At 43.2% G+C, this 26,729-nt stretch overlaps 1 protein-coding gene across 3 annotated transcripts in view; it reads right to left on the bottom strand.

The window, feature by feature from the left end:
• The window catches only part of LOC140411143 (CSC1-like protein 2), a 326,932-nt gene that overhangs the window by 140,038 nt on the left and 160,165 nt on the right, over positions 1-26,729 (bottom strand). For 2 of the 3 annotated variants that reach the window (XM_072500210.1, XM_072500212.1), the window contains exons 4-5: positions 13,888-13,926; positions 5,026-5,116 (exon numbers count right to left, since the gene is read on the bottom strand). In XM_072500210.1, the coding sequence (XP_072356311.1) occupies positions 5,026-5,116; positions 13,888-13,926 (130 nt within the window). The remainder of the gene's footprint in view (positions 1-5,025; positions 5,117-13,887; positions 13,927-26,729) is intronic. The other variant, XM_072500211.1, reaches the window with a different exon arrangement.

The following is a 26,729-nucleotide window of genomic DNA, read 5'->3' as shown; positions in this document are numbered from 1 at the left end:
TGATGTGGAGTGACACCCCTCAAGCTATAAGCCTCTGGCAACAGGCTAATGACCTATTCCAGAAGAAAACCTCACTGTGGGAACACATGAAAGACGACCATGTGCATTACTAGGTGCGGGCAGAGAAACACCAACAACAATGAGAAATGAGTGAACGCAGCCTATATCTATACACCTATAATCCTAGTCTGCGAACTGACACTTCCAGAGGTAAAACTGGGGAAGGAAAAAAGGCAATATAAAATTTCAGTCCTGAAATAGTTAAAATTCCAAGAAACTCTAGAACAGAATTAAAAGTAAATTTAAAATACATTATGCTCCATTCCAACTCCCCCAAAAGAGCTTCCGACAAAATAATGAAAACAGTTTAGCTAGATATGCCATGGAAGTCACCAGACTAATCTTTGTCTTCTGGATGATCAGCATTAAATAGTTCATCTAAGACCTTGGTGTCATGATATGCAGACATGCAGGTAATGATATACAGACAGGCACAGGCAGGCAGCTAATGAACACAGAGAACAGGACATGACCAATGAGCAGGCAGGACACTCAGGGGTGGTATCTCACTATAAAAGACACGAGGCACTCACACACCACCTCTTTCCACTGATGAACATCTACAGAGTGAGTCAGGGTGTATGTACAGTATCACACCTCCAGCACGTGGCTAAGAGCCAGTCTGGTTCAGTCAGATAGAGTAACCACACTTAGGTTAGCAGAGAGTCGAACTCCGAGAACTGTGCGACTGGTTCAATAAATCAGATTGAACTAACTTCAAGGTCTGGAGTATCTTTTGGTTAAAGCTGCATCCAGTTGCAGCCTGTGTTATCCCAGAGTACATAACACTTAATCTAGGTGGTTTACCTCAGTTCGTTCCGTGACGACCAGCGAATGTATCCCGGCACCATGGAGAAGATTCAGGCTCCTCACCAGCTCAGGACCTCCGGCAATCTCAGTGCCAACTGGTGGACATTCAAGCAAATGTTTCTGCTGTACATCGAAGCTTCAGACCTCGTGGGTGCGTCTGATGCAAGGAAGATCGCGCTTCTCTGCTCAACAGCAGGTGATCAAGCCATCGAACTCTTCAACTCTTTTCACTTCACCAAAGACCATCCTGGACAGGTTTGACAGTCACTGTGAAGTGGACACCAATGAAATCTTGGAGCGCTACATATTCACACAGCGCCTACAAGGTAAAGATGAATCTTTCAACTCCTTCTTAACTAACTTCCGCCTGCTAGTGCTGTCCTGCAACTTTGGATTGCTGACTCCATGATCAGAGACCAAATCGTTTTTGGAGTTCCTCAGAGAGCAGCTACTGAAAATCAAGCATATGACCCTGCCAGTCGCGATTGAAACATGCACAATACATGAGCACGCCAAAAATCGTTATGCCCAGTACAAATCGGCTGAAAATGAGAAACTTGCCTCCCCACAAGGCAGAGAGTGTGCAGGCCATCTCCCGGATGCAGCACCTCAGCATTGATGAAAGCAGCCATTTTGCATGCTTTTCCCGGGGCCCCACGCATGCGCGATGCGAACGGGATAACGAAGCGGCCGACACCCGCACTGCGCATGTGAGACGACGCACGGAGTGTCAGGATGCCGACATCATGACGTGCTCGAACGGTGGCAACACCCACTTAAAGAACCACTGCCCTGCAAGAGGCAGGCGATGTTTAAACTGCGGGAAGCCTGGACACTATGCAGCCTTGTGCAGGTCTGCACCACCAGTTAGGGGCCAGCGCTCCCAATTCCGACGACGGCGCGTTCAGAGTGTGCAACAACTATTACAGGATCCTGATCCTGGCAGCACAACGGATCCAGAGGAAGAATGCCTGGACTCCGCCTACTGTGTGGGCATCATTACCAAATGTGAATATGCCACATCCAACTCATCACAAATTCAATCCATCCTCGCTGTGAATTCTGCGGACGAATGGCATGCGGTGATGCAGGTCAACCACTGCTCCATCCAGTTTAAAGAACCTACCTCTGACATCTGTCTTATATCTATCTCCGCTCAATTTAAAGCTATGTCCCCTCGTGCTAGACATCACCATCCGAGGAAAAAGGCTCTCTGTCCACCCCATCTAATCCTCTGATCATCTTGTTGCCTCAATTAAGTCGGAGAGTAGTAAGGGCGTGGAATGCCCTGCCTGCAACAGTATTGGACTCGCCAACACTAAGGGCATTCAAATGGTCTGCTTGTTCCACCAGACCCACCTTCAACCCCCTACCCCCCAACAATCAACCGCAGTAATAGGATTCATCAATAGTGTCATCAAACAACATTACCCCAAATAAGCTGCTTAATGGTACTGAGTTATGTTCTGCTAGAACCACTTGGTTCCAAACTCATCATGATCAGGATACAAATACACAAAATGAACTCCAAGAGAGATGAGAGTAGATGCCTTTAACATCAAGTTTCGCATTTGACCTATTATGACTCTATAAGGAACCCAGCAATACTAAAGTCTGTGAGGTGAAAGAGAAGCGCTCTTGATAGCAGTTGGGAGTCATAAATGACAACGGAAAATGGTTGTAATTGTCAAAGGACATACCACAGTTGTGCTTCATTAGTGCAGAGATCCTCATGGATCTGACTTGGACCCAACTAGATCAAGACTAGAAGAGCAGGGCAGACAGAGACTGGGTACTTTGAAGTCTATCAGTATTCTCATCAAGCAGCAACTATTTCTTGGGGCCCCTTTCAGCAATGCTTACAATGGAAATGGCTACTACTGGTCTAGTTTAGCATGGGGCTGGTTTAGCACACTGTGCTGAAGAGCTGGCTTTTAAAGCAGACCAAGGCAGGCCAGCAGCACGATTCAATTCCCGTACCAGCCTCCCCGAACAGGCGCCGGAATGTGGCGACTAGGGGCTTTTCACAGTAACTTCATTTGAAGCCTACTTGTGACAATAATGAAATGAAATGAAATGAGAATCGCTTATTGTCACAAGTAGGCTTCAAATGAAGTTACTATGAAAAGTCCCTAGTCGCCACATTCTGGCGCCTGTTCGGGGAGGCTGGTACGGGAATTGAACCGTGCTGCTGGTCTGCCTTGGTCTGCTTTCAAAGCCAGCGATTTAGCCCTGTGCTAAACCAGCCCATAAATGATTTTCATTTCATTTTTTCATTTGAATTCAATACATCTACTGACTTGTCCAGAAATACGGAGTTCTGGTGTACACTGGGAAAAGGAGATAAATGATCACAAAATGGGTTTGTGGGGGTGATAGGCAAAGGTAAGAATGAGCTTCAAGTTATCCCTCAAAAATAGAGCTGTTCACCGTCATTCAGTCTAGACATTTGACTAAATGGGAAGATATCTGAAAGCCTGAGGAAGTCTACCCTAGAAAAAGCCTTTGCGATTCCTGTAGTAGGAAGAAGATTGGGGAAAAATAAGACTATAATTACCACTGAGTTAGCAGTTTTGGTAAATAATATAACTACTAATCTCCTCAAAAAGGCAACACTTAAGGAGCTCTCAGGCCAGGAGATTTATGCACTCAGCTTGGTTTATCTCCTTATTCCTCTGACAGCTTCTTCGCCTTAGTGCAGCATATCATGTTAAAATCTTCTTTATTTCCCTAACTCAAGTTTCTCACCAAGATATAATTCCTTTCCTCTTTTAACTCCCACACCAAGTGACTTTGCATCCTCAGTGGTCTCAATCTAATCTGGCTTTTTTCCTCAGAGTTCACTGTTCTGTTAACCATTCATTACATATAAACTCTCCCATGCATATTTATTACAATCCCATCTTCCATAGTCTTTCAATGAGAAGGCCATATCTGATCATGGAATCCTTTGCCACTCACAACCTCCACCAGCCTTTGAAAGGAAACGCTGCCAAGTCACTTATGACGATGCTTTCAAACACCCAATGGTCTTGCCATCAGCCAACGTTTACAATAGTTTTGTAACAATTGATTTGCCCAACACAGCCTCAACCATTGCTTTTGATATCCTTACTCTCAAACCTTTTCAGTCCGGAGGTTACAGCTCCCAGTCTTGCTTCGTCATGAGGTTGGAGGGGGCAGAGTATGAAGGGGTTTAAGGAGAGGTTTGCTGATAGGCTGGGGATGGGGGGTGTGGCTGGGGAGCCATGCCCAACAACTACGAGGATCTCATGGACTTCTTTTGTCATATAAGATTAATCTGTTCAGGTGCCTCATCTGCAAACTCCTTTCTCCTTGCCCACCTACCCAAGCTTTCCCCAAGGTTCCCCAGTGCCCTAGTCAGGAATGTTTATCTTTCTCCCCATTGCAAAGCTCAGCTTGACTTACTTCCAGCAACTTAACTCTATTCTTACCAAAATGGTGATGGGACAAAATTCGTGGCTCCCCATGTTAATTGATATTGCAAACAGTTCCCTCTTGTCAAGCACCATCTCTCTTGAATTTGCTCTCGTAACTGCATCTCCCTCCAATGGTTGTACCAAGTATTTAGTCACATGTCCAAATGTCCCCTTCTTTGGCTCAGTTTCAATATTTGTTGCATTAAGCTCAGATAAACCATCTTGGGATGTTCTAGGTTGAAACATAGAGACGGGTGTAGAAAATAGGAGGAGGTCATTCGGCCCTTCGAGCCTGCTCCGCCATTCATTATGATCATGGCTGATCAAATTCAATACCCTGATCTCGCCCTTCTGCCAAATCCCTTGATCCACAAGAGCGATATCTAATCCCTTCTTGAAATTACACAACGTTTTGGCCTCAACTATTTTTTGTGGTAGTGAATTCCACAGATTCACCTCTCTCTGGGTGAAGAAATTTCTCCTCACCTCAGTTCTAAAAAGTTTACAACCCCTCATCCTCAAACTATGAACCCTAGTTCTGGACTCCCCGCACCATCAGGAACATTCTTTCTGAATCTACACGGTCTAATGTTGTTAGAATTTTCTAAGATTTTGTGAGAGGTGCATTATAAATGAAATAACAATCAGTTTTGTGGCGCAAGTGACATACCATATTTCCTGTTGATCTATTTCTAGAAAAAGCAAAATTACTTACATTATCTCGCTGATCGTAGTCAACGGAGCTCGACACTGAAGTGAGACGTTCATATCGGTCATGGTTTTCCGAATGCAGAGCTGAAGCCACACTGAAGAACAAGAGTAAGTACTTCTTACATAGGCCATTACTGCATAAACATCCCACAGATCCTAAATAACCTGACCCTAAAGTGGCATTAAATGTACTGTGTGGCAGGCCTCCGTGTTGCTAACGTTTCTACTTCGACATTCAAAAAAGACCAATTTAAACTGCATTGAACAGAATATTGCCACTCAACTCTTATACCGTCTTATTACATTTAATTGGCTTGTTGAGCGAATAGAAATATGTTCTCCTGTGTTTTAACAATACCCAGCATTTTTTTTTTTTTATATACAAACATTATTTGCATAATAATTCACATCTAACTGTATCCTCGACTTCCTTGTTAATGGAGGCTACTACCAACTGTGCAAGAGTCATATTCTGGAAACTTTGAGCATTAGGGTCCATTAAAACTTTAAAAATACAGCATGGAAGAGGTGATGAGGTGTTTTAATATGGTAGAATATCTTCATTGATTTGTCCTAGATTAACTGGAAAGTATATATGATGAATATCAGGAAGCAAATTGAGGGTTGCAGAAAATAAAAATTGACATCTGAATCACAGTGCCAACACCAGTGACGTTGATGCCGGTTATCTATCTTCTTAGTTACCATTACGGAGGGGGGGGTGGAGAAGAGAGGTTGCGGACTGTTAAGGCGGACAGGGTGGGTTAAAATGGGCCTAGTTGTCTGTTTGTGTGGTTGAGGAGGGGTGGGGGGGGGGGGGGGGGTTGTCGGTGGGGAAAGAGTGCGAACAGTTTCCAAGGTTTATCTTTGTCCCACCTTGCGGACAGGGTTGGGATCCATTTTAGGTGGACCTGGGATTTGGGTAGGAACATTAAATCATGGTTCTGATGGCGGACTCGAGGGAGGAGGATAAGAGACCCCAACAAGGTTGATCACCTGGAATATGGGGGGCTTGGATTGGGGGGGGGGGGGGGGGGGGGTGAAGAGAGCCAAGGTTTTTCTCCCATTTGAAAGGTTTGGGGGCCACTGCGGTGTTCCCGCTGGTGCGGGACCAGATCAGATTGCGGAAGGCTCATTATGGATAGGAAGGCAAGGCAGTACCAGGAGCAGGTGAGGTCTTTAAAGAAAACACCATATCGGCAACTTTAGATGTGGATTTGGAGCCCTGTCCATTAGTTGCGATATTTGGGGTATCGGACCAGCCGGAATGAAGGACAGGTGTGATGGTGGATGCTTTGGCTTTTGCCTCATTGTTGACTTGGCAGTGGATTCTACCAAGTTGAGGCAGGTGACATCACCCAGTGCCATAGTGTGGCGTCCATTTGTGTTACATTTCAAGGATCTGGTCACTGATGGCTGTTAGGGGTGTGGGGAGCATTCTATTGGAAAGGGGTGGTTAGAATTGTTGGTGGGAGTTTAAAAAAATATATTGGTTTGCTGTGGTGGCTGGTAGCACGGTTGCTTCACAGCGCCAGGGTCCCGGGTTCGATTCCCAGTTTGGGTCACTGTCTGTGCGGAGTCTGCACGTTTACCCCGTGTCTGCGTGGGTTTCCTCCGGATGCTCCGGTTTCCTCCCACAAGTCCCAAAAAACTTGCTGTTAGGTGAATTGGACATTCTGAATTCTCTCTGTGACCTGAACAGGCGCCGGAATGTGGCGACTGGGGGCTTTTCACAGTAACTTTATGGCAGTGTTAATGTAAACCTACTTGTGACAATAAAGATTATTATTATTTGATTATTTATAAAATGTAAAAAGATAAATAAAAATATTTTTTAAAAAAATACATGTGCTTGTTTAATATTTTTTGTCCCTTCCAAAATTTTTGCTGAGTTTTCAAATTCCCAACTGGTTTATTTTTGACCTGAACGAGCCTTGAACTGCTGAACGTACTTGAAGGTTAGTGTGTCAACAATACAACTGTGGACTTGACCATTAGGATGCGGCAGTTAAATAATGAGGTAGATAGAACCATCTGCTAAAATATTTTTTGAAAATACACTGGGAACCTCAAAATATCCTAATCCCTGCCACTAATCAAATACAAGCAATTTTCTAAAGCCCCCTTTTTAATAAAAAAGTTTATCAATTTCAAAATAAGTTTTTTTTGTTTTCAAATATCAGCAAAACTAGGACCTGTGAGAATTTATAGAATAGCACATTTGACAGGTGTCCTGATCAACATTCCTCCTGTCAAAAGTAAAATATGTTTAACCAGTCGTTTACTCTGTTGTTTGTTAGACAGTGCACTGTGTTTGCTGATAGAGATTGCACTTCAAAAGCAATTATATGCACAGTGCTTTGTGGAATTTGACAACAGCAAAAATGCAAATCTCTCAGTTATTTTCTTGTATGGAGGGTCTGAAGGCCTGTTCTTGTGCGGTATTCTTCTTATATTTTGGTACTCTTGCAAAGTATGAAGTGGGATTTAACTGTCTCGTGACTTGAACATGAAACTGAACTACAATGAAAACATCAGTTTTGTTTCCTCTTCATTGGCCTGTTATCAAGCACATGAGGCCTGCTAACATACAAGACAATGCCACTTTAACAGGGAATCATGTATCCAATCACCGCCACCTCTAGTAGTTCATCTGCTGTCAGTACGTGCAACTTGCGAGGGAAGAAAAAGAAGAGAGGTTAGATAGAGGTTACGATTCTCAGAGCTAAAGACCTTTGAAAATCATCATCAGTATGTAGAGAAAATAGAGATATTCAGTTGGAGTCCCCAACAAAATAATCTGAAATCCTGCATTCCAAATTCTGGTAATATTGAGGAATATGCTTACACCTGACCAATAGAGTCCAAATGCGACAAACAATTTTCAGCCTTGTATAGAGTGAGGGAGTGCTGCATTCAATGATCGAAGTGAATGGTGAGACAGGGTCAAAGAGCTGAATGGCCTACTCCTATGTTCATTGGCAGAGATAACATCTTTGGGATATTAGATTGAGATACCGGTATTCTCCGATAGTGAAGTAAAGGATTTCAGAACATTATTTGAAGAGCAGAGCTCACCAAACATCCTGACCAAAATGTCCACTGAAACCAACATTAGAAACAGTTTAATCTGGTTATTTATCCCATTTTCTGTTTATTGGATCTTGCGGTGTGCAAACTGGCTGCTTAATTTCCCCGTGTCACAACAGTGACAAGTTTTCTGATCTGTGAAGTGCTTGGGGACATTCCAAATCCACGAAAGACATGCCACAAATGAAAGTTATTTTGATTTTGTAGTACCAAACTTGAGCATTGCTAAATAAAAACACAATTTTTTGACTAAGCCTTTCATCTTGCACTTATCAGGACTTTTGCAAGAATACAATGCAAGGGAATCAGCAAAGATATACTATATATGGAAAGTTGCAGATTGGTTGACAAGTGGACTCTGATTGGTAGAGACATTGCCATGGAGAATGCACCGGTTGATGGTGACCGACAATTAATTGCAAGCATGGTTTTAAATTTAAATCAGGCAGCTTGACTGATTGGTCAAGGCATTTCCCTGAAGAATAAACTAGCAAATGATTGCCACTTATTTTGTTTAACTGAAATAGGCGGAGTGTGTGACATGTTCTTTCTGTCTGCAAAGAACAAATGTCCTGTGTATTAATATATGTAGCTTCCAAACATGCAAATACCACACTGCAAGCATGACTAACCATCTTAAATTGGTTGTCAGCATAATTCTTGGCACACTGAGGATTAATGAACAAATATTGTACAATTGAGGAATCACATTTAGTGCTGGACACTATCTGGAGTTCTGCAAGCATGGGCTGGTTGGATACCATCTGTACAATGTAATTTGCAAATAAAGGGAGGGACATGCTGTTTATCTAGCAGTTTTTGGTATGTACGGCCTACATACCTAGCATCAGACTGGCAGTGAAACTGAAATACTACTCATTTGTGTGATTGACAGAATGTCATTTTGGCTTGATGGCAGCATCCTGTTAGTAGTGAATACCCCTTGTGTTGCTACTGCAGCGTGAAACAGATAGCTTCACAAATGGCTTTCCTCAAAAGGAATCAAAGGCAACTATACATAAAAGTGAGGTCGGTGGGTCAGTTTTGTGATAATAACATTGCAGCAGTGCCTGGTTTCCAGTGCTAACAGAAAAAAAAAACACGGGGGTCTGCTTGTATTGTAAATGCAGTTGCTGGAAAGGAGTTGAGCAGTTTCTGTTGATTGCACTCCCACAAAGACATCTTAAGAATAAATTCAGTTTGCCAGAACTGAATCTCAGCAGACCCAGTGTATTATCTTTTAGAGACAAATGGATGAAGTTTGTGCACAGTCTGATGAATATAGACTGCACTGACAGGCGTAGTGCAGCCAGTTTCCTATCATGAAAAATAATTTCCACAATGCTGCACACGTGGGATCTGGCTAAAAAAGGACATGCATTTATCCAGCTTTCACAACCTCAGAACATCCGAAAACATTTTAGAGCCAAAGTTCTACTGCAAAACATTATTGCTGTAATGTGGGAAACACAGCATCCAATTTACACACAAGTCTCCACAACCAGCAACATGATAACCAGATATTCTGCAGGCAAGCTGTTGTAGTAATGTCAGCTGTGGGATAAATATGGACCTGATCATCAAGAAAGATTCCCCTACTCTTCTTTGTAAAAAGCTGTGGGATCTTTGTACATCCATTTGGGAAGGCCTCGGTTTAACGTCTCCTTCAAAAGAAGACGTTTAACATTGCACCAGGGTGTCAGCCTAGATAGTGTGCTGAAATCTCTGGAGAGGCACTTGAACCCAACATCACCTCAAAAGAGATGAGAAAGCAATTGGGCTAGATAGTGGTACTCAAAACTTCTGCTACTAGCCAACCCCTTCCAACCTACAGCAAGTTTTGAAATACAAAAATGAGGGTAACTGAGAACTGATGGTTATGCTATGCTGCCTTCATAGAAATTATAGAATCCCTACAATGCAGGAGGCCATTCAGCCCATCGAGTCTGCACCACCCTTCCGAAAAAGCAGTCTACCAAGGTCCACTTCCCCGCCCTATCCCCCTAACTCACACATCTTTGGACACCGAGGGGCAATTTGTCATGGCCAATCTAACTAACCAACTTTGGACTGTGGGAGGAAACTGGAGCACCCAGAGGAAACCCACGCAGGCACAAGAAGAATATGGAAACTTCACATAGTCATCCAAGTTCAGAATCAAAACCAGGTCCCTGGTGCTGAGGCAGCAGCGCTAACCACTGTGCCACCGTATTTGGTTACTGAAATAGTGTGCTTATTAAAACATCAAATAATTCAAATTTTGTTGCTCAATATTTACAGGGAATACCATGGATTGTTTTCTTAAAAATAAATTTGGAATACCAAATTCATTTTTTCCCTCCCAATTAAGGGGCAATTTAGCGTGCCCAATTCACCTACCCTGTACACCTATGGATTAAGGGGGTAAGACCCATGCAGACACGGGAAAAATGTGCTAACTCCACACGGACCCAGGCCAGGATCGAACCCAGGTGCTCAGAGCTGTGAGGCAGCAGTGCTAACCACTGCGCCACCGTGCCGCCCCTACCACTGTGGATTGCTGTGGATAGTTGGTTAGATGTAGCATTTAACCTCCATGATCAGTTATGAATAAGATTTTGTGTTCAGTTGCACACACAATACATCCTAGGAGGCACCATATTTGCTGTTAAATTGTAGGAAAGTCCAACTGAGCATCACTGATGAAGAACAATTAACATTTTGTTTCAATACCAGGAGGCCATGCAATAATTGCACCTTGTGAGAAGCTCTACTGTATATGCCATGCAAGAAAGGCAGAATTATTCAAGTTAATTAACAAATTACCTCAAGTTACGAGAAATGTCCAAACTGGTGAAGTCTGCATGGTCAAATTAGAACCCAGAAAACATTGGTTTGACAGCAGTATAGGCTATAATTGTATTTCTTTCATCCTTACTACTCCTGACCAACCTATCGCTCATGTATTTCTAATCTCCAATACCTCCCCCTCTCACACTTATCTTTCCTGCAAGACCCACTGCTTGAATTCATCATCCCACCCCACTCAACACTCCCATCGCCAATTCTCAATGTTTGCTAATTTTGAGTATTACCTTTGATAAAACTTCCAATCATTTTGCCCAAAGTCTATCTGTCCATCCACTCCTACTGCTGCTCTCTCCACATCTGTAAAAGCACCCAGTTAAACAGACTAATATACACTTTAGCTCAAACAGGAATCGAGAGTTTTAGTATTTTGTTACGATTATTACTGTGTGGTCTGTCTGTGACAGTCTTCCATCTCATGTAATAATGATTGCGTTGCGGTTGCCAACTCTTAAGCTGTGTGAAGCATCGCCTGGTGTGGTTCAGAAACAACTTTATGGCATGGCAGCCTTTGCCAAATAGCATGACTTGCTTGTCTGCTTTTCTCTGGGCCTTCTCAGCCAGTTGAGCTTTTCATTTCTGTTCCTCTTTTCCAAAGCCCTTCCAAATACTCATCCTCCAAAGTTCATGGCCATCAGAAACTGTCCTTCAGTTGTCAGTGTCAATATTCACGATCTTCATATCTCGCTTGCAGGCGTACTTGTAATGGAGGTATGGAAGCCCAGGAGGTGGTGACCTAGTGGACACTTTACTATGCAGGTCTTTGGGGGTACAGCTGCTTTCTATCCGATGAATGGGGCAGAGCTAGCGCAGTCGTTGTTGGCTTAGCAATTAGTGTATGCTGTTGGAATTAGCACGCCCCGAGATCTCTGAGCTGGTGACTTTGTCCTGCCAAGAGATGCTGAGGATACATCCGAGACAGTGAAAGTGGAAATTGTTCAGCCTTTTCTCCTGCCTAACATGTGCTGTTCAACTCGCGCCACTGTAGAGGACTGCACGTGAGACACCAGCTCGTTAAGACTTGCAGTTTGACATTTTCAAACGTTCGTGTCCCAAACTCTCACTTAGCCATAACCTTTGCAATGTGTGTTAATTTCAACATTGCAGTGTTAATGTAAGCCTACTTGTGACAATAATAAAGATTATTATTCTATAGGTGACCCAAAGACCTATGATAGCAGCAATGAGAAGAATATGCCAAAAAAATGCCAGTGCCATTACACAACACTCCTTGATCTCACTGTGGAGTTCAAAGGGTTTTGAAGTCGTCTCTTTTTTTTTTGGAAGAGTACCCAATTCATTTTTTCCAATTAAGGGGCAATTTAGCATGTCCAATCCACCTAGCCTGCACATCTTTTGAGTTGCAAGGGTGAAACCCACGCAAAGCCGGGGAGAATGTGCAAACTCCACACGGACAGTGACCCAGAGCCGGGATCGAAACTGGGACCTCGGAGCCACCGTGCTGCCCCTTCCCATCATAGCTGACCGTACCAATCATGTTGTCATGGAAAGAGGTCACACAGGCAGACAGCCAATTTTCTCCAGCAGTATAAATAGACTACCTCTACTTACATGGTTGAATTCCTTGCTGAGATTGATGAAGCCAAGATAGCAGTTTCCTTGATTCACAACTTTCTCTTGCAGCCGCCAGACTGAGAAGATCATGTCATTTGTAAATCTTTCCGTTATGAAACGACACTGGGATTGAGGATAGATGCATCCAGTCAAGAACTGCAGTCTAACAAGGGCAACAGGGACAAATACTTTTCCTATGATGCTCAGCAGAGATGCCTTGACAGTTGTCTCATTCGCTACAATTGCCATTGTTCATGTTCTCTCCCCATGCTTCTTTTGCTAACAGTTGTTTCATGAATCATGTCGACCTCCACCTCGCCAATCACCTCAATCCTGACTGACTAACATTTGCTCCGAATTACACAGCTCCAAGCAAAATAAATTAAACGCAAAATACTTACTGTGATTTGAAATGCCTCCCTGACCTTAACCCACCCTATGTCCTCCAGCATATCTACACTTTCCGGACACTTTGCTTAACTGGCAGTGGTCTTTTGTGCAGTTCCTCAATTAACTCCATCTCAGCTCAAAATCCATCTTTTCATAGAATTTACAGTGCAGAAGGAGGCCATTCGGCCCATCGAGTCTGCACTGGCTCTTGGAAAGAGCACCCTACCCAAGGTCAACACCTCCACCCTATCCCCATAACCCAGTAACGCCACCCAACACTAAGGACTCTTTTGGACACTAAGGGCAATTTAGCATGGCCAATGCACCTAACCTGCACATTTTTGGACTGTGGGAGGAAACCGGTGCACCCGGAGGAAACCCACGCACACACGGGGAGGACGTGCAGACTCCACACAGACAGTGACCCAAGCCGGAATCGAACCTGGGACCCTGGAGCAGTGAAGCAATTGTGCTATCCACAATGCTACCGTGCTGAACCAAAACTTTAGTCATTTCCCCCAATCGTCCTTTAGCTAACTTGGTGCCTTTCATCACCAAGACTACCTGTGAAGTACTTTGAGATGCTCTGATGTCTGAACAGATATTGGCACCTATGACATCCAGGTCAGGAAGCGAGAATAGCATGAAAATCTTCAATGATTCAGACACATTGCATTTTAGCACAAGTTAAATTTAAGCTTTGGATAGATATTAAATTTAAATTAACTACAGCTTCTCACATGGGCAGTATACAGTAAACACTAACAGAGACTTGCTATTTCATAGAGATACAGAATTCATATATTGTACATGCCAAAGAGACGTTCGACACCAGTAGCACCCTCATTGTATTTTAAGAAACATTAGTATCACCTCAGCCCAGAGATCATGTGAATTAAAAAGATGTTAACATTGTCACAGATCATGGGAGAGATCATTAAAATGGGAAAAAACGGCAACATACTATTCCCGCTCTTCTGCTCGAAGTTTTCCACGTCTTTTTCTAGAAATGTAAAAGAAAATTCTTAAAATATGCAAGAAAAAAAAAATACCGTAAGAAACGAAATTCTGTGGAAAGAATTTAGCACAAGTACAGGGCTAAATCGCTGGCTTTGAAAGCAGACCAAGACAGGCCAGCAGCACAGTTCAATTCCCGTACCAGCCTCCCCGAACAGGTGCCAGAATGTGGTGACTAGTGGCTTTTCACAGTAACTTCATTTGAAGCCTACTTGTGACAATAAGCGATTTAAAAAAATATATGATGGCTTCTCTTGCTGTGCTGTTCCAACACTCCTCAAAGCTGCTGCTTACAATGACTCCATTAGTGTCCGATGAACAGGTACACCAGCATTGTGGCAAGTCTGAGAATTTTGTATTTGACAAGGTTGGGGCCATTTGTTCTACAAGTTCTTCCAAGTTCCATTTGAACTTTTGGATCATCTCTTTTTTTTTTAGTAAGATTGTTTTCATATACACATCCTTACTCCAGCACCGACTAAAGACAATTCCGTAAGACCTTTTCACAGTTGAACCAATGAAGAGAATAAAATGATTTCCAAAACACAATGCAAAATGCTCTCCTGTGGTGATCCAATGAGAGCTGGGGGGGGGGGGGGGGGGGGGGGGGGGGGGGGGGGGGGGAGAGGAGGAGGAGGAGGAGGAGGAGGAGGAAATAAGTTATCTTGCTTTCAGGTCAATTATCAGGAAAAAAAAAAAACAGAGGTAAGTAATTTCATCGTATCATAGGGCAGTGCAGCACAGGAGACTACTTCATCCAGAGTCTATGCCGGCTCTTTCAAAGAGAAATCCAGTCATTTCCATAACCTAATTATTGAAATAAAGAAATGACTGCGATGGAGATAATGAGTCTATTAAGAATTGAAGTATTTAGAAACTGAACTCTTACCTGCCAAAAGACACCCAATAGGATGTGTTCTGAACAACGCAGCCAGCGACAACACTTTGGAACTTCGGTGGACCATGGAAATGAACTGGGTGCATTTATTTTCATGATCTGCCTTTAGTTCCAAAAACAGTACCTCAGTCAACCTGTGACTGCAGCCCAAGATACTGGAAGGAACTGGTTAAGCTCATGGTATATAGCGACCAAAACACAATACAAACAGATATTGCAACATCTGGGAACTTTGCTTTTCTAAATCTCAATCACCTGAATTAAAAACAGCTGAATAAAAAGTTTAACAGGACAGTTAAATGAATAAAATTATTAAATTTTTGACGCCGAGTCTGTCATCCATTCTCTTGCAAATTTTAAACTGAAAATGAAGTTAGACAAGGCAAATGAAGGCAATTCACTGAAGATGGAGGGGGGAAAAAAACTAGATTATTTATAGGGGATTCAGAAGAAGGGCAACTTCTAATGCTGAACTGTAAGAATAGATTTTTTTTTTTTTTTTTTATATAAATGTTTTATTGAAATTTTTTTCCCAAACAACAATTTTTCCCCTCTTACAAAGCAAACGCAACAATAACAATACAGAAATTTTAAACAATACACAAGTAACAAAACCCCTTTATCTTTGACCTAAACTAAACCCCCCCCTCCCCCCCCCCCCCCCTTCCCCCTGGGTTGCTGCTGCTGGTCATCTGTCTTCCCTCTAACGTTCCCCTAGGTAGTCGAGAAATGGCTGCCACTGCCTGGTGAACCCTTGAGCCGATCCTCTCAGGGCAAACTTTATCTGCTCCAGTTTAATGAACCCCGCCATATCATTTACCCAGGCCTCCAGTCCGGGGGGTTTCGCCTCCTTCCACATGAGTAGGATCCTGCGCCGGGCTACTAGGGACGCAAAGGCCACAACGTCGGCCTCTTTCGCCTCCTGCACTCCCGGCTCTTCCGCAACTCCAAATAGAGCTAACCCCCAGCCTGGTTTGACCCGGGCCTTCACCACCCGCGAAATCACTCCCGTCACTCCCTTCCAATACCCTTCCAGTGCCGGGCATGCCCAAAACATATGTGCGTGGTTTGCCGGGCTCCCGCCACACCTCCCACATTTGTCCTCCACTCCAAAGAACCTGCTCAATCTTGCTCCCGTTATGTGTGCTCTATGTAGCACCTTAAATTGAATCAGGCTAAGCCTGGCGCATGAGGAAGAGGAATTTACCCTGCTTAGGGCATCAGCCCACATACCCTCCTCTATCTCCTCCCCTAGTTCTTCTTCCCACTTTCCTTTTAGTTCGCCCACCGACTCCTCCCCCTCTTCCCTCATCTCTCGGTAAATCTCTGACACCTTGCCCTCTCCGACCCACACCCCTGAAAGCACCCTGTCCTGTATCCCCTGTGTCGGGAGCAATGGAAATTCCCTCACCTGTTGTCTAGTAAATGCCCTCACCTGCATATATCTCAAGAAATTTCCCCGGGGCAACTTATACTTTTCCTCCAATGCTCCCAAGCTCGCAAAAGTCCCATCTATAAATAAATCTCCCACCCTCCTAATTCCCAACTGGAACCAGCTCTGAAATCCTCCATCCATTCTTCCTGGGGCGAACCTATGGTTGTTCCTGATTGGGGACCCCACCAGGGCTCCCCGCACCCCTCTCTGTCGCCTCCACTGTCCCCAGATATTCAATGTTGCCGCCACCACCGGGTTCGTGGTAAACTTTTTAGGTGAGATCGGTAGCGGCGCCGTCACCAGCGCCTCTAAACTCGTCCCTTTACAGGACTTTCTCTCCAGTCTTTCCCACGCCGCTCCCTCACCCTCCATCATCCATTTACGTATCATTGCCACATTGGCGGCCCAATAGTAATCGCCTGTAAGAATAGATTAATTTTGCATTACTAAGACAAAATTCTTACAAAAATAAATATAGCAAATAAACAACAGTATTAATATCCTGTTAACTGTTTATAAGAACTACCTGGAAATATAGGAAAACTCGGTCTGCAGTGAATGAACTTTTAAAAGAGTAATAAGTACCACGACAGAGATCAGCAACTCCCGAATGGAGAACAAAATCTGGATTTGAATGGACATCAAACCATTTGACAAGGCCATTCCACCCAGAAAATTAGAGCATCCTGTTTAGTTAAAATATTCCGAATACTTCAAAATAAAAACGTTTGTCAACTTTCACTGTACTTCCAAAGCTTTGTGCAAAGTTTAGTGCAAATTTTTAAAATGCTATAAGCAATTTGCATATGAAACAGGAGTTCACAATCTTCTCCAAATAAAAATATTGAAGGTTAATACAACTCTGTCACCGATTGTAAATAAGACAACAACCATGTGCTGAATTACCCGATCCTAGGATAGTGGCAGAAGCTATGGTTACTTTTGCAAATGCAAGTGTCAGCTAGAGGAAAGGTGAATAGAAATGGATGCACCGTGGTACCTGCAGTGGTGAACTGGACTGCCAGCACACACTTGAGCATCACAAAGATAGCAGAAGGTGTTTGGCATTGTGAAACTGAATTACTGCAAAGTCAATTAATTTAAAAAAATGTTTATAGAGCTAAAAATGTACACCTCAAGAGGGGAAAGGGAGGAAAAAAAATCAAGAATATATAATAATTTTGAGAGTAGTGTATTAGCATAGCCTGGGTTGCGCCTAGGAAAATTAATCAGTATTCTACATTATGACCCAGTACATAAACTTATTGTTTAGTTAACTCTTATTTATGTTAGTTGGCATAATACAGTTTTTGTTGATCTCTATAACAAGTGATTTATAATAGGTTTAGTAATTCAGATCATGCAGTAGGCAAAACAACTCACATCAGACTTTCAGTTAAAAATCAATGCAGAATAATATAGACCTGGGGAGCAATAAGGCAACAACCTATATCAATGCTCAACTGCCATCATTCTATTCTATAGAATATACAACAGTATCAGGCCACTCAGTCTAACCAGTTCATGCTGGTGTTTATGCTTCAAGCTTTCTCCCACCAATCGTAAAAGGTTGCCAGCCATCACCTGACTCGTGTCGATGATATGACATGACGAGACACACAAGCAAATAGAGGTTATTCATTATTTAGCTATTGCCAAAGTCAGCTTGCAATATTAATGTACACTGCCTATAAAAAATAAAATAAATTTACACAATCTCAGTGATAAAGATCAAGAAAGGATATGATAGTTTAAAAAAATAAGCGTGATGTCTATTGCAGTCAAACAGCTGTAGGAATAATAGTGGTGCGTGAACGAGCACAGGAACAAATAATTAAATTCGGTAATTCTTAATTTTCAAACAGCTGTGATCTTTCAAATACAGCTCATGATACACAGAGACCCAGTACGTGTCTCACATTGTCTACTTCATCTACCCAGAATGTGGCAAAATCAATATTTTATCTGGTTTAAATTAAAACAAAGTACTTGACAAGGTCAAGGATGACATTCTGGCATCTGATCTCCTTGCTCTCAACTCTTTTTTAAATTTAGAGTACCCCATTCATTTTTTCCAAGGGGCAATTTAGCGTGGCCAATCCACCTACCCTGCACATCTTTGGGTTGTGGGGGCGAAACCCACGCAAACACAGGGGGAACTTGCTCTCAACTCTTGCATGTGTTTTACAAACACTAAAAGTTACATTTCTGCAGCTGCTCCAAAACTCCACTATCCTTCAGTCCCATAATTGATACAGTAGAATTTGTGGCTAAGCTGATCACTGGAAGCAGTTCTACTTCAGTTAATGTTTACCAAATCCACTACAGATTAAGTATGGAGAAGGACCTGGAATTCAGGGAAATGTCACCGTACAATGTGTCAATCGCTCAAAAATTATTACATGGGAGGTACATAGTTCAAATAGCTCCAACCTAAGCTTCCAACCAGGTCAAAGGTGATGCAACTTCCTGGAAAATACCAGACAGGTACAGTTATCTGTGCGTCTCACTAGAAGATTAACAGATGGATTCAAATAAAAGGAGGTTTGCTAACTTATTTGATTTTATTTCCTTAGAACGCTAATCTCAATCTTCTGTCTCAGGATGCCATATCACCCTGGAAACTCATATCTAGGAGCTTGTAAGTAATCATTCAGTTGAATGTTTCTCTTCTTTGGAACTTTATTCTGACAAGGGCAAGAAGAGATTTAGGCACGGCAATGTGTCTGCAAGTAATTCAATAAATGAAGCAGATCTAGAATGGTTTCATTATAAAGCAGGTATGGAATCAAAAGTAAGTTTCCAAATTGCATATCCTCGTCAGAAATTTGAGCAATACGGCAGGATCAGGTCTTGTAAGATTGCTCATGGGGTACATCACATTTGGCAAGGTCCATAAACTGCTAGACTAGGCTGGAGTTCACAACCATAATGGAATTTTAAATAAATATTAACATTGCAGCATCTAGAACAAGCTCTTTCATTATGAAGCAGTTGGACATTGGAAATTATCTTAAGGCCCGATTCAAGGCAAGGCAAGGTGGCCAAAAAACAATGTAGGTGCACCCTCACTGCCCTGCTGTACTGATCACATTGGGAACCAGTGCAGGTAGCTTTCCAAATAATTTAGGAGAGGAGGAGGATGACACTGCACTTTATGCTTTGCTTTGCAATCCACTTCACATCCAATAAAAACTTTGACATTTCTTTCAGGGGGTAGCAGATGAGTGTGAGAGGTGTGGGCGGGGGCCAGCGAATCATGCACACATGTTTTGGGGTTGTGAAAAATTGGGAAGATTCTGGGCGGGAGTGTTCGCGGTCATAGCCAGGATAGTGGAGGAGGGAGGGACCCAGAGTCCTTGGTGGCGATATTTGGGGTTTCAGAGAAGCTGGAGCTCATGGAGAGGAGGAAGGCCGTTGTTATGACCTTCGCCTCTCTGATTGCACGGTGCTGAATTTTGCTGGAGTGGCGGTCGCCACCGGAGGTAGCAGCTTGGTTGGGTGACCTGTACGACTTCCTGCGGTTAGAGAAGATAAAGTATGAGTCAAAGGGCTTAGCAGGGGAGTTCGAGAAAAGATGGGGGATGTTTGTGACCGTGTTTGAGGAGCTGTTCGTCGCGGGGTGTGTGTGTGTGTGTGTGGGGGGGGGGGGGGGGGGGGGGTTGGTTCCCGGGGGGTTTATTTGCTGTAAACTACTTTGATACAAGTTTGAATAAAATGCGTTTAATAAATAAATAAATATTTTGACACGTCGTCTCTTGTGGAAGCAAACTTGGAAGGCTACTTTCTGATTGGGGGAATAAAGGGATCAATAGATGTTCTTCCAGAACTTCACTGCCCAACTGGACAGGCAGATGTTGTGGTCAGTTTAATGTTGGAACAATTATATTTCTGGTTTGGGCTGTTTCGGGATGGCTGGTAGGTAATTAGTTTGTTGCTTTTTCGTAATTGGAGTTTGGAGCAGGGAAATGTGCAAATAAATAAGTACTTCAAAAATATATCCACATAAGATATACTTTCACTCAAGTTAGCAAATGCTTGCAAATAATTATCAATCACGGGAGAAAAAAAGACAAGGTAAATAATGCAGTGACAACAAAAAGAAAACAGACTTTGTTTACCATGCATTTCAATTGCGTAAATTTAGAAGTACAAAAAAAAAATTAAAGGCCAGAGCTGTTTTAAGATGATTAAAGGAAGTGATTGGGTCAATTAATAGAAACTATTCCCTCTGGTGGAGGGTGTCCAGATATGACAGCATGACATAACTGGAACTAGGCTGTTCATGGGTGATGACATGAAGAACTTCTTCACACAAAAGGGTAGGAGAAATCTGGACCTCTTTCCTGTAAAACATTGTTGAGACTGGGGGTCAACTGAAAATTTCAAAACCGAGATTGACAGTCTCTTTGCCAAACAGAAACGGAGGACGGGACAAGGTTGGTAAATGGACTTGAGATAGGTCAGCCATGGCCTTGCTTAATGGCAGGATGGGCTTGTGGCTGTAGACAGGAAGAGAACAAAGCTTTAATACACTAGTTAGAGGGAAAGTTTAGTCAATCATGGATCCCTTGTACTCATGATTTATATGAAACGCACATTGGGGGTTTTCAGCAATTTGAAATTCATGCAGCCAAAACATGAACATTAAACAAACCTTATTATACAAATGTATTGGGGAGCAAAAACTGCTCTTCCTTCTCCACTTAGAAAGAATTCCTGTAGTGCATAAAGTGGCCATCTGTACCAACCGTCTGAAAAATACTCTACACACGCCCCCTCCCATAACCCCATCTAACCTGCTCATCTTTGGACTGTGGGAGGAAACCGGAACAGCCAGAGGAAACCTATGCAGACACAGGATGAAAGTGTAAACTCCACATAGTCATCCAAGGCTGGAATTGAACCTGGGTCCCTGTCGCAGAGGCAGCAGTGCTAGCCACTGCCACTAACTTTGCATTATTTTGTCTGGCGTACGTGGGCCCCATACTTTAAGGATGCACTTTATATATGTAAACAATGTGTGGAACTGAAAGTTACAGTGCAGTTTGCAGTATGTTTTATACTGGAAAAGGATGCAGTGCAATTTAAACAACAGCTGACATTAACCAGCCTTCAAACAAACTAGCTTATAACAATAATTAGACATTATATAGGCACTTAGAAATGACATGCAATCCACACACTTTACAGGGATATATAATCTAGTACATGGGATTACTCCAACAAACATGGTCGGTTAAATGGCCTCCTTGTGTGCTGCAAAGCTAGTTCCAATTCCCAAACCACAGCAGGCCTTGATCAAAATGACCGTCAAATAAGACTGAAAGAAATGTTCTCTTCATGTTGTTTTCCATACCACTCCTAAATCACTTCAGTAAGGAACCCCTTAAACCCCTGACAGCCAAGGTGCCATAAATCTCCAAAATATTCGAACAGAGATCAGAGTTATTCCTGGCTCTATTGCAGCAGAGACTATGTTGGTGAGTTCACTATAGCCTCGTTATAAACAAGAAACCCACCTTTATACTGTATACAAATAGTCCATTCATTTCCAGATAGTTCAGAAGTGTTATCTAACACGGAGCAGATTTAGTCTTGATAGTACAAAATGGCCTTTTGCATTGAATCATAAAGCATGGATGGAGATCATTCCATCATCATGCCTGTTGCAGCTCTTTGAGAGACGATCCCAATTGGTCCTACTCTTTTCCTTTATCTCAACAATTATTTCCATTTCAAGTAATGAAATGAAATGAAAATCGCTTATTGTCACAAGTAGGCTTCAAATGAAGTTACTGTGAAAAGTCCCTAGTCGCCACATTCCGGCGCCTTTCTGGGGAGGCTGGTACAGGAATTGAATCGCGCTGCTAGCCTGCCTTGGTCTGCTTTCAAAGCCAGCAATTTAGCCCTGTGCTAAACCAGCCCCTAAGATTTGATCCCTTTCAAAAGTTATTATTGCATCTGCTTCCGCCATACCTTAAAATTATTTCTTCCAGTAACCAAACCCTCTGCCGATAGAAACAATTTCTCCTCATTTGTTCTATTAAATATACCAATCTGATTTACCCTAAAGAGAACAATCCAAGCTCCTTCAATCTCTCTAGTTCCATCCTCGTAAATTTTTGGTGTCCTTTTGTCATGGATACCCTCTCTAAATTGTTGGTGCCAAGAAATTCTTCCAGAAGCACGGCTTAATTGACTTCAATGACTGTGAGGAGTTTGCCACCAGCTGTTGAAAATGGCAGCAACTTATCCCTCAAGCTGCATCACACTTCAAATCATGATATCTTAATGGTGGAGCAGAGCAGCAGCAGGGAAGGAAGCAAATCTTGCACTTCGGATCCCACTACCTCGTGGGACATCTTGCCCACGTGCCCAATGATCGATGGGTCGAGAATTAGCACATTACTTTGGGAAGGATGGTAGCACAGTGGTTAGCATTGCTGCTTCACAGCGCCAGGGTCCCAGTTTCAATTCCCGGCTTGGGTCACTGTCTGCGTGGAGTCGACATGTTCGCCTCGTGTCTGCGTGGGTTTCCTACGGGTGCTCCGGTTTCCTCCCACAAATCCCGAAAGACATGCTGTTAGGCGAATTGGACATTCGGAATTCTCCGTGTACCCGAACAGGCGCCGGAATGTGGCGGCTAGGGGCTTTTCACAGTAACTTCATTGCAGTGTTAATGTAAGCCTAATGTAAATTTGCGACAATAAGATTATTATTAATAATCTCAGGCTCTCTGAAACTATACAGGTTAAGGGATGACCAGTTTTTTTGTAGTTTCACATGGAGTAGTCATTGATTTCCTACTTCAACCCTTACAACTAGAACATAGAACAATACAGCGCAGTACAGGCCCTTCGGCCCACAATGTTGCACCGAAACAAAAGCCATCTAACCTACACTATGCCATTATCATCCATATGTTTATCCAATAAACTTTTAAATGCCCTCAATGTTGGCGAGTTCACTACTGTAGCAGGTAGGGCATTCCACGGCCTCACTACTCTTTGCGTAAAGAACCTACCTCTGACCTATATCTATTACCCCTCAGTTTAAAGTTATGTCCCCTCGTGCCAGCCATTTCCATCCGCGGGAGAAGGCTCTCACTGTCCACCCTATCTAACCCCCTGATCATTTTGTATGCCTCTATTAAGTCTCCTCTTAACCTTCTTCTCTCCAACGAAAACAACCTCAAGTCCATCAGCCTTTCCTCATAAGATTTTCCCTCCATACCAGGCAACATCCTGGTAAATCTCCTCTGCACCCGCTCCAAAGCCTCCACGTCCTTCCTATAATGCGGTGACCAGAACTGTACGCAATACTCCAAATGCGGCCGAACCAGAGTTCTGTACAGCTGCAACATGACCTCCTGACTCCGGAACTCAATCCCTCTACCAATAAAGGCCAACACTCCATAGGCATTCTTCACAACCCTATCAACCTGGGTGGCAACTTTCAGGGATCTATGTACATGGACACCTAGATCCCTCTGCTCATCCACACTTTCAAGAACTTTACCATTAGCCAAATATTCCGCATTCCTGTTATTCCTTCCAAAGTGAATCACCTCACACTTCTCTACATTAAACTCCATTTGCCACCTCTCAGCCCAGCTCTGCAGCTTATCTATATCCCTCTGTAACCTGCTACATCCTTCCACACTATCGACAACACCACCGACTTTAGTACCGTCTGCAAATTTACTCACCCACCCTTCTGCGCCTTCCTCTAGGTCATTGATAAAAATGACAAACAGCAACGGCCCCAGAACAGATCCTTGTGGTACTCCACTTGTGACTGTACTCCATTCTGAACATTTCCCATCAACCACCACCCGCTGTCTTCTTTCAGCTAGCCAATTTCTGATCCACATCTCTAAATCACCCTCAATCCCCAGCCTCCGTATTTTCTGCAATAGCCTACCGTGGGGAACCTTATCAAACACTTTGCTGAAATCCATATACACCACATCAACTGCTCTACCCTCATCTACCTGTTCAGTCACCTTCTCAAAGAACTCAATAAGGTTTGTGAGGCATGACCTACCCTTCACAAAGCCATGCTGACTATCCCTGATCATATTATTCCTATCTAGATGATTATAAATCTTGTCTCTTATAATCCCCTCCAAGACTTTACCCACTACAGACGTGAGGCTCACCGGTCTATAGTTGCCGGGGTTGTCTCTGCTCCCCTTTTTGAACAAAGGGACCACATTTGCTGTCCTCCAGTCCTCTGGCACTATTCCTGTAGCCAATGATGACATAAAAATCAAAGCCAAAGGTCCAGCAAACTCTTCCCTGGCCTCCCAGAGGATCCTAGGATAAATCCCATCAGGTCCCGGGGACTTATCTATTTTCAGCCTGTCCAGAATTGCCAACACCTCTTCCCTACTTACCTCAATGCCATCTATTCTATTAGCCTGCGGCTCAGCATTCTCCTCCACAACATTATCTTTTTCCTGAGTGAATACTGACGAAAAATATTCATTTAGTATCTCGCCTATCTCTTCAGACTCCACGCACAATTTCCCATCCCTGTCCTTGACTGGTCCTACTCTTTCCCTAGTCATTCGCTTATTCCTGACATACCTATAGAAAGCTTTTGGGTTTTCCTTGATCCTTCCTGCCAAATACTTCTCATGTCCCCTCTTTGCTCGTCTTAGCTCTCTCTTTAGATCCTTCCTCGCTACCTTGTAACTATCCATCGCCCCAACTGAAACTTCACACCTCATCTTCACATAGGCCTCCTTCTTCCTCTTAACAAGAGATTCCACTTCCTTGGTAAACCACGGTTCCCTTGCTCGACGCCTTCCTCCCTGCCTGACCGGTACATACTTATCAAGAACACGCAGTAGCTGATCCTTGAACAAGCCCCACTTATCCAGTGTGCCCAACACTTGCAGCCTACTTCTCCACCTTCCTCAAGCCACAGCACCAGAGCATAAAGAAAATCCTGCAGAAACAGAAAAGATTTAAAAAATGAAAAAGTACTAATTATTGCGATGAGGGTGGGTGGAAGGTACAGAGTGAGAGTATTTATAAAAGGGAATTTTCTCCGTTTAGCAGAATGTTTTCATAAGGAGTCTCCGCTTTCCATCATTCATTTTTACACAGAGGGTAGTGGGTGCCTGAAACTCGCTGCCGGAGGAGGTCGTGGAAGCAGGGACGATAGTGACATTTAAGGGGCATCTTGACAAATACATGAATAGGATGGGAACAGAGGGATACGGACCCCGGAAGTGTAGAAGATTTTAGTTTAGTCGGGCAGCATGGTCGGCGCAGGCTTGGAGGGCCGAAGGGCCTGTTCTTGTGCTGTACTTTTCTTTGTTCTTTGTTCAAACAATGACTTGCTTAAGAGTAGTACAAGTTTTCAGTGAACAGTAAGTTAGGAGGTGCAGTAAGTTGTGTGATGGGAAGTGGAATTTTTCTTTATTCCTTTGTGGGATGTGGGCGTTGCTGGCTGGGCCAGCATTTATTGTTCATCCCCGAGGGCATTTAAGAGTCAGCCACATTGCTCTGGGTCTGGAATCACATGTCGGCCAGACCAGGTAATGATGACAGATTTTCCTTCCCGAAAGGACAATTGGGACATTGGTAGATTGAGTGGGTGGGCAAGACTTTGGATCTGATAACAGAAATTGGCACATTTTTTTGTGACGAGGCACTGTGGATGAATTTGAGCGTCAAGTACACAATCAGCAAAAGGTCGTATGGAGGTACAAAAAGAGAGCAAATTTAAGAGCGATTTAATATGCCTTCAAAATGATGACCGGTTTCGATAAGATAGAGGGAAGCTGTTTCCAATGAAACCCAGAACACAAATGTAAGATAATGGCAAGAACCAAGAGGGATTTTGTATTTTCTTATTAAATGCAATGATCTGGAAAGCACTGCCTGAAAGCTGGTGGAGGAAGCAGATTTATGACACTGGGCTAAATAGCTGGCTTGTAATGCAGAACAAGGCAGCAGCGCGGGTTCAATTCCTGTACCAGCCTCCCCGAACAGACGCCAGAATGTGGCGACTAGGGGCTTTTCACAGTAACTTCATTTGAAGCCTAATTGTGACAATAAGCGATCATTATTAGATTCCACAGTAAGGGAAAATAGGATAAGTACATGAAAAGTAAAAATTTGTGGGGTTATGTGGAAAAAGGTGAGTGGGACTAATTAGTTATACAAGTCTTTCAAAGGGCCTTCACTGGAACAATGGATCAAGTCCTTCAATGCTGTACAATTCTCCAAAAATACTACTGGAATTTAGGCTTTTATCTCAAGCGGGGTGGAATACAAGGCAAAGAAACAATGCCATAGTTGGAAAGCCTTGCTCAGAACTCAGCAAAAGTACTGTGTTCAGTTCTGAACACTGCAGGTGAGGAAGGATCTATTTACTCTGGAGGCCACAGATTCAACAGAAAGTTACAAAGATTTAAAGGACAAGTTACATGAATTTG

The sequence above is a fragment of the Scyliorhinus torazame genome, chromosome 4 (genome assembly GCF_047496885.1).
Source record: "Scyliorhinus torazame isolate Kashiwa2021f chromosome 4, sScyTor2.1, whole genome shotgun sequence".
NCBI classification, from domain to species: Eukaryota; Metazoa; Chordata; class Chondrichthyes; order Carcharhiniformes; family Scyliorhinidae; genus Scyliorhinus; species Scyliorhinus torazame.
The sequence above is the reverse complement of the archived record's forward strand: the minus strand, read 5'-3'. Positions and strand labels throughout refer to the sequence as shown.